At 33.9% G+C, this 15,187-nt stretch overlaps 2 protein-coding genes across 3 annotated transcripts; one reads left to right on the top strand and one right to left on the bottom strand.

Moving 5' to 3' along the window:
* The first annotated feature begins 229 nt into the window (after positions 1–229).
* LOC116768846 (protein YIPF6) lies at positions 230–3,770 on the top strand. Its single transcript, XM_032659693.2, has 6 exons — positions 230–392; positions 804–923; positions 1,435–1,513; positions 2,231–2,405; positions 2,903–3,060; positions 3,385–3,770. Exons 1-6 carry the CDS (start codon positions 366–368, stop codon positions 3,501–3,503), a joined length of 678 nt encoding a protein of 225 aa, XP_032515584.1. The 5' UTR covers positions 230–365; the 3' UTR covers positions 3,504–3,770.
* Positions 3,762–14,705, bottom strand: LOC116768844 (uncharacterized). Of its 2 annotated transcripts, XM_061527406.1 has the most exons (11): positions 14,366–14,705; positions 12,003–12,159; positions 10,101–10,494; positions 9,581–10,028; positions 9,270–9,512; positions 8,947–9,141; positions 8,379–8,568; positions 6,104–6,241; positions 5,415–5,601; positions 4,969–5,075; positions 3,762–4,895 (listed from the first exon to the last, which is right to left on the bottom strand). In XM_061527406.1, exons 1-11 carry the CDS (start codon positions 14,506–14,508, stop codon positions 4,608–4,610), a joined length of 2,490 nt encoding a protein of 829 aa, XP_061383390.1. In that variant the 5' UTR covers positions 14,509–14,705; the 3' UTR covers positions 3,762–4,607. The 2 variants fall into 2 exon arrangements, with proteins under 2 accessions (XP_061383390.1, XP_032515582.2); XM_032659691.2 differs by lacking the exons at positions 12,003–12,159; positions 14,366–14,705 and having other exon boundaries at positions 9,581–10,044; positions 10,101–10,260.
* Positions 14,706–15,187: the final 482 nt, after the last annotated feature.

Here is a 15,187-nt window from a genome sequence, read left to right as displayed (position 1 = left end):
TAATTACAAACTGATTAGAATAAGACCTATATTGAATTATAATATTCATATATAACGATTTACCTAAATTTTATAATATATTATATAAATATATTATATTATATTCATATGACTTTGAACTCTAACGAAAACATAAATACGTTCCGTTATTTCCTATACTGTATAATCGAAAATATCCAGTCAATATCTTATGTCAGATCCTTGAACGGATTTTTGATGTTGTCAAAATTTTGACAACTTAAAATTAATAAATGTTCTGTGAATAGTGTTTGATGTGTTGGAGTTATTTTTGAAAGCAATATTTAACTTTTTTCTATTGCAAAATTAATATTTCAACTAGTTTGTCAAGTTACAAATAATCGACAATGACTACTTTTGATTCTAAATACGATGTAAGTCTTGGCGAATACGTTGATTCTAGTTTTTGTACTGTTGACTTTGTTTCTTATAATGATTATTGTAATTAAAAGAATTTGAATTTATATATTCCTTGGTTATGCAGTAGTATTTCCTAGAGCTGACAAATCTTTGTTCATTTAATTATATCTATTATCCTACATTGAAAAATATTTTGAATATATAATTATTATCAACAGTAACAGAATATTGTTTTTTTGTTATCATAATAAATTTGAAATATAATACGTATTTCAACAAACAAGTTTTTAAAATTACGTTAAAATAGCTGCCCACGTAACATTTGACAAAAATAATTAAGTACACACAAAAAGGAATTTATTTTAATTATGCTTGTAGTCTTGACAGTTAGGGTAATCTCAATTGATGATTAAAATATCTTCCAGATGTTTCCAGCCGGTGATGTGGGAGTGGTGGAAGGTGAGATGAACATTCCATCTCATGGCGGTCAAACCGGTGATAGCATGGAGTTCAACACGCTCGATGAACCCATCAAGGAAACATTTGTTAGTAGTTACACTTAAACAATTTTGACAATAACTTCAATAATATAATTAACAATGCATATATATCTTGGTTTAAAAATGGTGAAGACTTCTTAATCAGAAATAAGTTATTTTAATAGATTGTCATTATAAAACTCTTTTATTTCAGTAGAACAGTAATCAGATATTTTTAATCTTTAATTCAAATCCAAATAACTTTTTTGTAATGAGATTTAATATCTCTAGAGTATTCGTTAATATAAAACTATCATTTTTTGGATTTATTACGTTAATTTTATTTCAATTTAATTTCATAGTAAATCCGCAAAATATTAGTTTTATTTTAACTTTTCTGTAGTAAAACTTTTTTTTCCTATATATATATAGTAATACTGTCATTAGGTTTCCAATGACCAGGCTTGCCATAGAGTAACTGAAACATTCAATAAATTGCATAGTATATTTGTGCCCATAGTTTCACTTAACTGTTAATCTTAGACACTATTTAAAACATATTTTTGTTCTTTTTTAGCTCAGAGATCTCAGAGCTGTCGGTAACAAATTTTATCATGTCCTCATACCTAGAGAAAAGACCAGTCTTTTAAAAGAATGTAAGTGATTTTGTTTTAACACTTATTTTAATTTTTGTTAATTTAAATACAAGTATATAATTAGATATGTAATGTATATGTAACTTTCTGTATTAATTAATTAGTAACATCATCATTATTTCATTAGCTGTGAGCTGCTTTTAGAGAAAATCTTAACATATACAGAACCATAAAATCATATTGTATATACTAACACATACTAGACCTTATCCATCTGCTTGGAGTGGCATAAAATCCAGAAATAGATAATTTTCATTGTTAACATACCCATAATCATTATTAGGCAAGAGTTATTCTAAAATTTGCTCACAGATAACTTCTGTTACATGTAGACCATTCCTATCGAATTTGGAGTGTGTAGGAGCTATATTTACAAATGGGAATTTTTGATTGTTGACGCACCTGCAACCTCAATTCTTAGCTATCCATTACACTGCGATAGCAATATTCCTAAGTTTTACGAAGTTTAAAATGGCTATGCTTTAAGGTGGTTTTATATTTGTCTGATGTCTCGTGACCTGACGCGTCAGAACGGCATTGGTTCAATACATTTAGTGTGGTAATGTTTGTTCCAAAGATATTGTGATGAGTCAACATACTGGTGGAAATCTCTTATTTGGATATATAATTAAAGTTACATTTGTTTAAATTACATCTCCCTATTGAATCAGATTAATGATCAAAATTATGTATAAAAGTTTTGCTTCAATATTGCAGGGGATCTGTGGGGACCGTTACTACTTTGTACATTCATGGCCACAATACTCCAAGGTTCAACGGAAATTGCTGACAATTCCAATGATGGTGGGCCGGAATTTGCTGAGGTCTTTGTTCTTGTATGGATAGGAGCTGCTGTTGTCACTCTCAATAGCAAACTGCTTGGGGGCAACATGTATGTATGGTTTCTATTAAACTTCAGTCGAGGTTGCCATTAAAGATTTAGAAAAAAAGTAGGATGTCCCATTTTCTTTGCAAAATACTCACAAAAGTTAATTATGTTTTTAAGGATCTTTGTCTTTATGAATTTTAAGCTCTTGAAAACAGTGTATGGATATAAAAGTCAGTTATAAATAATAATCACAGCAACTTAAGTAATGAATACAAAAATGAGACACGGAAACTAAATAATTTTGTTGCCATGTGATATTTTTTGTAATCTATGGGATATAACATAAAAAAATATTGTTGGTAACATTAAAAAGACAAAGATTCCCTATAATTCTGTAATACATTTTAGACAATGAATTTAAAAGCATTTTTATGGGTTAACTTTTTTAAATTCATATTTAGAACATAACACTGTTTGAATCGTTATGACAAACTGTCACCAACATTATGTGAGTGTAATCTTTGCAGAGGTGTCTAAAGCATGTATTATTTTTGTTTCAGATCATTTTTCCAGTCCGTCTGTGTGTTGGGATACTGTCTATGTCCGATTGCTATCTCTCTTGTTGTATGTCGCATCATACTTTTCACCACACAGAACTCGTTCCTCTTCTTCCTGCGCCTTGTTATATCTATGATCGGATTCGCTTGGGCTACTTTTGGTAAATATATTTTTTTTCATATTACTTCATAGACTATGTAATCAAATATGCCTATGCTTAAATAAGCTGTTGATTATTTTCAGTGAACAAAAAGTTAACTTTAAATTACTTCACACCTTTAGTGATCCTAAATGGATACAATTCAAAACAATCTTTATTTTTCAAGATAAAATTATGTTGAATTTTTGGTAGTATTTGTGGAAAAATTTTCTTTATTATTTATTAGTTTTTAATTATAGAGGATAAATAAATAGCATATGAAAAGGAATGATAGTGTAAAACGTTAAGATTGTATTTTTTTTTTATAATAAACCTTTTTTTCAGCGGCAACAAAATTCCTCGGTGACAGCCAACCAGATGGAAAGAAAGGTCTAGCAGTATTTCCTATATGTCTGTTCTATTTCATACTGTCCTGGCTGGTCGTGTCGCACAATAACGTCTAGATTCTTAATGAATAGTTATAGGAATTTAGAATAATTTGTGAATAATTACTAGCTAAGTCAATAATTAAGTTTTCTAAACGCTACATGATGTAATCTATTTATTTAGTGTTGCTCTATTTAAAAAAAATATAATAATAATAATAAATGTCCAAATGATTAATGAATGTGGACGACATTTTTGATTTATTTTACATTCCATAATAATGTATCAATCTATTGATGGTGACTTTTGTACATACGATTGAATAAAAAGAACTGTTTTACGTCTGTTGTAAATTTTATTGAATACATTCAAAAACATATAGTATATCTAAAAATACGTATAATTCGAGATATTCAGTACGCGATGGAATATTTCATAATGTTTTTTGGACTAGCATATTAAATTTCGATAAATATAAACAAAAATATATTAAAAAATAATTTAAGGAACTAATGCGAAATGTATTTAATTCTATGTCAAATATATTAACAACAGGTTTTTTATGTGCGTTCACGTAATGCGTATGTGAATGTACGAAGTACTCTATAAACACGAGTCGGTAATCACAATGACATTATCGAATATTTGATGAACAAAATAACTGCTACTAAAAATGTCTACTCTACTTCATTATAATAAATACAACCGTCTTAGAAGGTATTATTTACTTAAATAAATATTTTTTTTGAGAAAATAATTCACATATACGTCTATAAAATCTAACGACTACAGTGATTAGAACTTAGAGGTTATACAATGTGGATAAACTTATATACCAAGCTTGTCTGTGCAGGGGACTACAATAATTGAATTTTGGGTTCTTATGAAGCCTTAAATTATAATATCACTACTCTATCACATAAGATACTGTCTACACAAACGTCATCTGCACACGCCATACTAAACTGACATATAAATATTGTAATCATAAACTACCACTAACTCATTTCAACGATCGATTAAATTAGAATATTAAAAAAAAAAATATTTGGTAGAAAATTTCAGACTTGATGCGAGATTAGAGATGTATATATATAGAGATGTAAAAAATTTCTAAACGTCAACTGACATATCAGCGTTTAAGTTTCCGAACGTTAAACTAAATCAAAATGGCGTCACGTTTAATTGGATTCCGACCCGCTCGAGGATTTCTCTGGAGTGCAGGGGGGTGTGTGACGCGGCGACCTTTTCGGTATTTGATAAGACATATGCATTTGTATAGTGTCGCGGGCTAATCTTGCGTTTTTGTATGTCAGTGAGTTAGCTCTCGGCTTGCGGTTGGAGAAATGTCGTTCTACCCACTTCAGCATAGCTAGCACCGAGTCGGTGGACGACAGGCGGCGCTCGGCTGACGTCTTCGTTATGGTGGACGACGCTATACGGAATGTGGCCGCCATACCTTTCAGAGCCTGTTAACGAAACAAATCGTTACAATAATAATCCATAAGTATGTAATACAACTTTTATATGACTGATACTAACCAACATGGCGTCTTCGTCGGTGACGTCATCGCCAGCGTATATTACTCGGATACGTTCGCTCCAATCCAAACCGAAAGCCGTTCTTAAAATGTATATGGACGCGCGACCTACAAAAAATAACTTATCAGTACTTATGTCACAATATTAGTTATAACAATTTCAGTCCTATTGACAGTTAGATAAGAGCCAACGATAATATTTACATAAAGTCCTTATTTGGGAGAATATATGTATTTTATACATATGTGACGTCAATAGGATGAATTGTCACATGTCTTATGGAAGTTTACTGGGGTTCGAATCCTGATTGTGTCTTATAAGTTTTTCATTATTTATTCTCAGTCGAATTTGTAGTTCCAAGGTACAAGTAATTCTATCATGGGATTATTGAGCATGCGAGATCGTCATGGGCTTAGTGTTATTAGTATATACGGATATCTCCCTACCTTTATTCCACTGTACGGGCGGTCTGGCTTCGATGGCGCAATGTGCGGGGGCCGGTGTGAAACCTGCGGCTGTGATTAGTTTCTTGGCAGTATTCTCTAGAGCCGCCCTCTTAGCCAATGGAGTCTCCCGGAAGTGGAAGGTCAGTAGAGCTCCTTTGTTTTCCACCCAGGCTCCGTCTCGACACACCTGAGAGAGAACACATCATTGAGGATTATGCACTATATGTTTTCTTAAAATAGGCCCTGATTATGGATATATCTCTATTCCCAACTATAAATCTACAACAAACTATATAAAATTTAATATAAATTTAAATATTTCACCATGTAATTAATAAACTATATATATATTAGTAGCATGTATGGAAGTATATCCACAGATAAACATAACGGATTTTGATGAGACAGCTCCGTGTGACAACATAGGGCTTATTAATGTTCTTCAATTCCCTGTTTTTTCCTACAGATGGCGCTGTCGGTTGATTACCAATTGCCATATCTATTTTATGTTAGTATGCATCATTGATTTCTCTCCGGAATCAATGCCGACGTGAACGCGATTAAAGTCAGCAATGAATAGGATAGTAATATATTTAGATATGTTAGGTTAAGCAGACGATACTTGGTTTAGATGAAGGTTTGGATAAACCGATAAAATATTAAGAGAAACGGCTCACATAATTACTTACTTGTTCTTGCAACGCTTTGAGTAGATCGACAACTTTGTCTTGCAGCTCCATAGGCATGGGATGAACGAACTTGCTGCCGTCCGGGTGCAATATCTCTAAGCCGTGGTTTCCTGCGTAGGTGATGCCCTCTATACCAACCTGAAAACATATATACTCACTATAAATCTTACAGCAGATATTTAAAAATTGAAGTGAAACTCCTAATGCGACTTCCAACAAGGTTGCGTTAAACGTTTAACGCTTTTGGGGAGGGGGGGGGGAAGATAAAGAGAGAGCGAAAGGGAACGCGTGGCGCAGGGACACATGCCCGTATTAGATATGTTACAGGTCAGTGCGCATTAGTAGTATCTAGTAGCGTCCAATATTCCAGCGCAAGAGGGAGGGACAAAGATATAAAGAAGTAGGAGAAAAAAAGAGTGCGCTTGCGCATGGTGTTCTCGTTATGCATGGAAATAACCTATGTGAGCTTCAAATTAGCTATAATACGTATAAATAAATTAATATACATAATATTCTATATTAATTTATTTATAATATTTTTCTTTTCAGTTTTATTTGATACACATAATTTATCTTCATTTCCACATTACGAACTTCCACTTCTTCCGCGTGGAGAGTCAACGCAATATTTTTTTTATATATTTATATTACTAGTGGCATCAGATTGATTACTACCCTTAAAAAACTTAAACTCCAACACAGATTAAAATAAATACATTTTGTGGTTGCACAATAGCTTTAAAATAAATAGAAAATCAATAAAAGTAATGGGGGTAAAGTTATAAATACATTGACTTTTATATTGTTGATGTTTAAGAGAAAAATCGGCCAATGGGCGGGTTATGCAAGAGATACAATGACCAATTGGAGGTGCAATGACTGTGATATGACAGTGTAAATATTTTTATTCATTGATAACGAGGACGAGGCTCAATGTATATCATTATATTGCAAAACTGACCGACTTCAATAGAGATTTTTTTTATTCAAAACATATGCAACCTTTTTGTTAACGTGCCTTAACGGTTTTTGTATGCAAGTTAGTGTATAGAAAGAATTTTTAATCAATCAACGCATTTATCTAGCTTCGGTTAATTTTTTTTTTATCTATAGGAATTCAACAAAAGCCTCAATATAAACTAATTACTATAATAGTTTGTTCATTTAGTTAATTCCACTTACTATGGTATAGTATGTTTTTTTAGTAGAAAACTTTTCAATAGTGATAAATGTATTTCCATTATCTATCAAAGACAGAGAATTATTCGAACAAGGGTTTTTTTTTTTCCAACTACTGTCTCGTTAAAATATTAGCTTTAATTGATTTTCGACAAACGTTGATCAGAAGCAATTTATACTCTACTACCATACAATAAGTTAAAAAACGCTTAAACACTTAAACATTATTATCTGCGATTCTCTTTGTTTCGGCAAAATCTATGTCAGCCTTAGAGACATTTGAATACAAGCCCACAAATTTAATACATCCGGTAGCCAAAATAAGAAACGCGCCTTATTTAATATAAATAACAAGCAGGCAGGTTATTTTTTGATACAAACAATAGTTTTTGAATAGAGCTATGCGTTGGTATAGAAATGTGAATTAATTGAAGGCGATAAGGTCCCTGAGAGTCCGTGAGCGGGCCCAGCCGTTATCTCGGCATGTGCAAACATTATAATAATCTCCGCCTAAATACATCGTGACCCACATGACTCAAATGTACGCACGTTTGCATCATTAGTGTTATTTTTCCTCGTCTTATCTGACTCACAATTACTTTGTGATAATTGCACAGAATCGTAATCGAGCTTTCGTCAACGTGTCAATGTTTCCGTGTGTTGTCGTTGTGTAGAGAAGTCGTTCTGAGTCAGTTTGACGATGTTATAGTGACGTCACAGATGGCCTAATAAGTCAGGTCTCTGTCCCCGGGAAATAGGTTCCCGGGGACAGAGACCCCTCTCCGTCCTTACGGAAAGGGGATGCATGAGGCATTTTTTCCCAGTGCACCAAAAAAATAAAGGTGTCTGTCAGTTGAAGAATGTGTCTTTGTTTATGGCTTCATCATTTCCAGTCATTCATTCAATCACAGCTTACAATGGAAGAGCCGGCTTAACTGCGAGTTACAGATTAACTTACAAAGTGTAGCGTATTTTCCCATTCCATACCTCCTATTTTGATATCAGAAAGCAGGAAATTGTATTAATCAATTATTTAGTTTGTTATGCAAACTCATGTGTTAGTGATTTATAGTTATCAAGACAAGATAGCTCTTACCATTTCCTTAACGTTGTTGACGTTCCTGCCGGAAACGATAGCTATATACACGTCGGCCATGTTGGAGAGTCGTTGCAAAGTATTCTTCGTCTCCAACGGCAGTGTGGCGAGGTCCGGGTGTGGCGCGATCGGAGCCAGGGTCCCGTCATAATCTAGCAGGAGAGCTAACTTCTGGGTGTAGCCGATGTATCTAGAATGATATAACAACACCTTATATACCGACCGTCACATAAGCTATCAGAGTATATGAATATATGAGATAACTATAAAGGAATTATTTGTCGAAGCGTATAGTATTCGCCGTTTATTTAGAACGAGAATAATCAACCGTTCATCCTTTGTTCACATCAGTACTGGTGTTATTCCAGTTGTCACAGCACTTTGTGTCAGAAACGTCTAAACTTCCCCCCAGCCAACAAACATACAACTCATCATGCTAAGAATCTCGACCGCCCGAGGTCACGGTCGCTGCGAAGCAACCCAAACGTCGGGAGTATGCAGTTGAAGATGATAACAAGCGCGTAGTGAATCGTCATAGGTTTATGAATTACTGCAAACAGTCACTGACTTGGACAGGTACTCGTCGAAGTCGTCGATGGTGACGGGTTGCATGGACGTGGCTCCGATGTCGTCCGCCTCCTCCTCCAGCGAGTCCATCGCCTTGAGGAACGCCTTCATCCAACTGTCCACGTCGTTCTGTTGTTCCCGCCGTCTCAGATGATTCATGCGGACCGTGCGCTCGTCCTCTGGCATAATCAGCGCCCTGGAACGTCATGACATTCGTTAAGCTTATATTATATTAACGTTGTAGTCATAGGCAGTTTGACACAGGAATTTTAATTTTCCTATGAGCTAGACATTTGTTTAATGGACGTAAGTATGTCTAGCTACCTGTGAATGACTTCAGCGGCGTCGTCTAGTTCGTAAGGGTTGCATATCAGAGCTTCGTGCATCATTTCACCGGCGCCGGCGAACGGTGACACTATCAGGACCCCCGGAGGCTTCTTTATCTGACAGGCCACGAACTCCTTAGCGACCAGATTCATCCCATCACGTAGCGGTGTGACCAGAGCTACGGCTGCATCGCGATAGAAAGCCGCCAATTCATCTTGACCCACGCAGCCGTATATGTATCTGAAAAAAACATTTTTAGACCATACGGAATACGAATTACGTAAAATATTATTAAAAATAGTATACACCTTATTGGAGACCAGTTCGGTGTGGTGAACCTTCCGTTTATTCTGCCGACCAATTGATCCATTTCTTCCTTCAGGTCCTGGTATTCTTTGACGTCAGTTCTCGAAGGAACCGATATCTGTAGCAGGACGACTTCCTCTCTATGTTCCGGATGTTTCTCGAGCAGTCTTTCGAAGGCTTTCAGTCTGTGTACTAAGCCTTTGGTGTAATCCAGTCTGTCTACACCCAGTAAGACTTTCTGATTCGTAAAAAGGACTGGTTTTGCATTCTGGGCTAATGAGACAAATCTGTCAAAGGGTACGCCGATGGGCAACGGCCGCACGCAAATGGTACGGCCGCCTAACTCGACGAGAAGATTCTTCCTATCGACTCGACAACCTAAATTTCTCTGGCAACAATCTATAAAGTTCAAACAGTAGTCTGTTATGTGGAACCCGACCATGTCGCAACCTGGAAACCAGAATTCCTTAATTAGGTGTAAAATTTTCATACACACTTAAATATAGGTGTAAATCCACTCACCCAAGATTCCCTGCAAGACTTCATCGGACCACGGGAACAGTCTGAATATGTCCCAGGGGGGGAAAGGTATGTGTAGGAAAAATGCCAGTTTGCATCTTATTTCGTCTTCCTCCGCTCTCTGTCTGATCCAATTAGCTGCCAGCATCAGATGATAATCGTGAACCCAAACTATAGGCGGGGAGTTCCCGCTCTTTTCCTTGCTGTCTTTTAAAAGCTTAAGCGCGTAGATGGTCTTTTCGGCAAATTGCTCGTTGATTTTTGAATAGGCTCGCCAGTGGTCCGCGATGAAGGTGGCGCGATCCGGCATAGAGTGGAACAACGGCCAAAAGGTACCATTGCAGCATCCATTGTAGTAGCTGTCAAATAATTTCGGTTCCGCGTGAATTGCCACTATCTGAAATTATTATTTTTGTTGGCTGTCATTTGCTAAAAAAATTACATTATAAATGTAAACTTCTTGCTCTGATCTATTTGCTGCAAAAGTGACGTCATGCGTTTATCCTCGATACATATTTACAATAAGCATTATTTGCATTTCTCAATATTAGTTTTATTTATTCATTATTATTTAATATTCAATGCTTATTATATAAATTTGTATCTGCTCATGAGTTTTCCTGAGTACATTTTTTTATTTGTACATGCTCTTTGAATTTCAGAAAGAAACTACAAGTCTTTATGAATTGTAATGGGAATATTATTCTTAAAATATCTTATCTGATGTTTGTTTGAGCCATTTTGTATTATATAAGTTTTCCATAACAGTTATTTGCAAAGGAAAATTACAATGGAAAATATAGAGATAAGGAGATGCAACGAAGTTTAGCTTTCAGATTCGTTTGTACATTAATTGTACGACTGAAGAGACGAAACCTCTCAGCATTCCATGGATTCACCGTGCGGGTGTCAGGTCCATCGCGTTGCAGGGAGAGGAGCTTCAGCGGTGCCTGGGACTTGCAACCCAGGTGTAGGTTTAAGAGGCTCCTATCTAACGCGCGTTAAACGCTTACCTCCACTGTCCAAGCTCCTCTCTCTACCTAACCAAATTTGAAACGAACCTACTAGGGCTGCCTTCGAAGTACGTTCCAAGTACGAATTGATGTGAGTTCTGGACAGGCCCAAGTCTTTTAGTAGGTTGTAGAGAGATTTAGCCGTTATACCACTCCCACTTCTACCGCGTATAAATCCACGACGAACCTACTGGGGCTGCCTTCGGCGCAGGTTCCAAGAATTAACTGATGGTAGTTCTTGACATGCCCAAGTTTCAGGTTTTTTTTTTAATATAGTATTCATTATTTAGGTATGAAAAAACTATTATGCCCTTTCGAAAGACTACTTTTGAGACATTGTAAGATATTTCACAACGAATACATAGCGTCTCATAGTAATTAATACGAAATATAAAAACGATTGACAGATATTATGATAGATTAATGTATTCTGACATTATGGTTAATATGAGTCTATTGAATCGATTTATAATGACTTGGATAACGTCGAGAACTCAGTATAAAGGCAACTCAAGAACAGAAAATGAGAAATATAATCATAATTATCTAATTACGTTATTGTAAGTAACGAGGTTATGAAAGCGATTTGGTTTGGTGGTTTCGCAGAGGTGGGAGAAGGAAATTAAAAATTAATAATGTATAATTGTATTCGCATTTATAATATAAGTAATGTAAACGACATAAGACATTATTAGAGGCAATTACAGGTAACTACAAAGTTAGTTGTATGAGTAGAGAGATTTCCCCATAGACATGGTCTCATTTTATTGGACACATATATATACATACATACATACATACATACATATATATATATATATATATAAGATCATTTAAGAGATTTAGCTTGAAAAATGTTCAAATTTATATACTAAGTATTGTTGATACAAACCTTATCTGAAAGTAGACCAGCCGTAGGTGTTTTGTCCTCGGGGTCCGATTCTGGTATTTTTTCATTGGGATTATCCAGGTGTATACCCGGCCAGCCCACCCAGACACCTTTACCCCTTATAACTACAGGCGCTACAGCTGTCACGAGGCCGCCAGCGCTGGTTACAATAACATGAGATATTTAAATAACATTGTTGAAGTAGTAACACGTACGAGTGAAATATATCATGAGATACATCCCTAGTAAAGTTCAGATCTATCTTAACTATGGAAGTTTAAGATTAGAGATTTATACTAATTTTGATTATAAAACTTTATACTTTTTTTTATAAATTTTTCACTTTCTTTTTTGATAAATATCTGCCTAAGATTAGCTTTTTTGTATAAATAACATCAAAGTGTTATATCAATTGCTATTGATATTATCTAACTGGCCATTAGAAACCTTTTAGCATCAATTCAAGCGTCGTACATCGTTAAGTACCCATTACAGACACACATCCGTATGTTTTGCCTAGCCGACAAATTAAAATGGATACACACCAACGAACATAAAACACACACACACACACACACCTATGTATATATATATATATAAAACCAACACAATATAAAACCAATCAATCAAGCATTATAAAGCAACAACAGAGATGTATTTAATTTAATAGTATTTATGTTAGCTAGAATTTTTTTGCATGTATTAAAAATGGCGGCAAGTTCTCAAACCCCATGGGAAATTTTATAAAAAATTTCCTTAACATTCGTGATTGTTCTCGTTTTTATTTGAATAACTTCGCTAAAGCTAATTGATGCCTATATTTTTCAAATAATTTGTCGTGTTATTTGTCAATGTAACATAATTATATTATCTTCAAGTAAGGTCAACTTATAAATATTAATATAATTTATCGCTGGCAGTTATAAAGCTAACAGATATATATATATAAATTAATTAAAAAACAACATGTTTAAGGATCAAATATGACAGTTGATTTTTGATGAAAAGTGATCGTCAAAATCCTTAGATTCGTGACAAACGATAAACAAAAATAACGATATTTTAATAATAATAAAAAATATATACATTTTAGTTTTCTTATATATGATACAAGTATAATTCATTTGTTTTACTCTACAAAATTTATTTGAGACAATACTTATAAAGTAAACATATTTTGTTTTGATATAGACTTATCATGACATTAAAATTACATGTGATGATTTAACTGTTTAGATCGCTCAAACTTGTACGATTTTAGGTTAAATAAAAAACTGAAATGGTTTAATCAAATAGAACTAAATTTTTTGTACCAGGATACCATTTAAAACTTTTAGGAGATAATAATGTGATCATAAATATATTATTTTAGTTTTATTATATGAAACCAAACATATAAAAGCCTGTGTATCATTTACTATAATAGTTTTATATTCAATCAAAATCGATTCCTATTAAAATATTAGTTTTAATAAGTAATAATACGGATTTCTCTTGTATAGGAAATACAAATTTTTCGTCTAATAACGTCCGAGGGCGTGGTTGCACCTTTTCACTCGTGAAATTACATCAATGAAAAACTTCTCAAAATTATTTACGGACATTACCTTAGACAACAATCGTAACAAATTTATGACAAACGCCATATAATTTTCCATAACTTTTGTCAATAAAAAAGGCTTTTGTTTCTGGTGAAGAATAGATGTATCAGTTATGTAAAAGTAACATATTGTATTGAAATACATTTGTATTCCCACTTGAAGCATAATTATCACAATTACATCATATATAGTAACACGTAAACGCGAACAAATATTGGCTTTCAAGATCAAGGTCTGTTTGCAAAACAATACTAACAGATGACTATCAGATAAAAAACATTATATTTTAAGTACCACAAGCACAATGTACCTATCCAGGGTCCTTTTAATATGAATATAAGTTAATTATTATACATTATCGATTTATTTCTAATTATATATATATGTAACAGAATTCCCTCAAACCGACCAATGAACTTCGGGAATGTTCCGGAATCGGGAATCTGAATTGCATAAATAATCTCTGTGAATTTTATGATTTTAATGGGCTTATAATAATACAATGCATAAATTAAATAAATAATAAAAATATTAAATTAATATTACTATAGTTTTAAGTGTTATTATTATATTCCAGAATTTTCTCGTCACATGCGAGATAAAAGGACTAAAGTCCATAGAAGGGGACTGATTTTATTATTTTTAGATCAGGTTTATTGAGTTACTGGATCTGCGAATCCTTAATATTATTCACATTTTCATGCTAGAACATCCTCACTTTGCTCGAATATGATTTTTATTACTATATCTTTCTACTGTACTCACCTGGCTTTTCTCTCTAAATCACCGGTTTTCTCATTTCTTTTTAAAACAAATGGTAGCCTGTTTGATACAACAATCATACTCCCCTTGCTATTGCACGTAGAGCGACTAACACTGTCTTGTGGCACATTCATGTTTTTTTTCATCGTTCCGTTTCAACCAACCACAGTTCAGACACGACGCGTGTGTAACAAATTGGCGGGAAATTTAAATATTAAATACACAGTTTATACGACTGTTCGTTTTGTGTCATTGCCGGCGAGGTTATAATAAATGTAATGTGTTCTAGTCCGCGTAAATGATTAACATCATCGGCGGAGATTGGAAGCCAACTGTTTCCTTTGAGTTGTTCGGTTGTCTTTATAGATTAAGATGTGACGCAGAAGTATGAAGTTCTTTCTTGCGTCTGAGAGTATCAGAGGTCTGTACATACGTCTTGTAGGTTATCAAACTGACCTATGGAGATCGTCTCGCTAGCAATACAACCCGAATTTTTTGTACACTCTAGCAAATTTTATATACAGTTTGTAGTATATTTTATTTTAGTACAATTTCCCCATTAATATACGTTATATTACCTAAACAATACACAAGTTCTTAATAAAAAACTATAGATATAACTTTTTGTTCTACAATTTATCTATAAGTGCTGTTTGATATTTATGATCCCAATATAATTTGTCAGCGGCGTTATTAGATTGTTATAAAAGAGTGCTTGAATGTATATTTCTTTGATGTTTGTAATTTTGTTTATTTTATTAGTCTGATAAAATATTTTAGAAAACTAACTTTCCAAAGCTATACTCATTTTGTAAAAATCTACAA

This window comes from Danaus plexippus, chromosome 4, assembly GCF_018135715.1.
Source record: "Danaus plexippus chromosome 4, MEX_DaPlex, whole genome shotgun sequence".
NCBI classification, from domain to species: Eukaryota; Metazoa; Arthropoda; class Insecta; order Lepidoptera; family Nymphalidae; genus Danaus; species Danaus plexippus.
The sequence above is the reverse complement of the archived record's forward strand: the minus strand, read 5'-3'. Positions and strand labels throughout refer to the sequence as shown.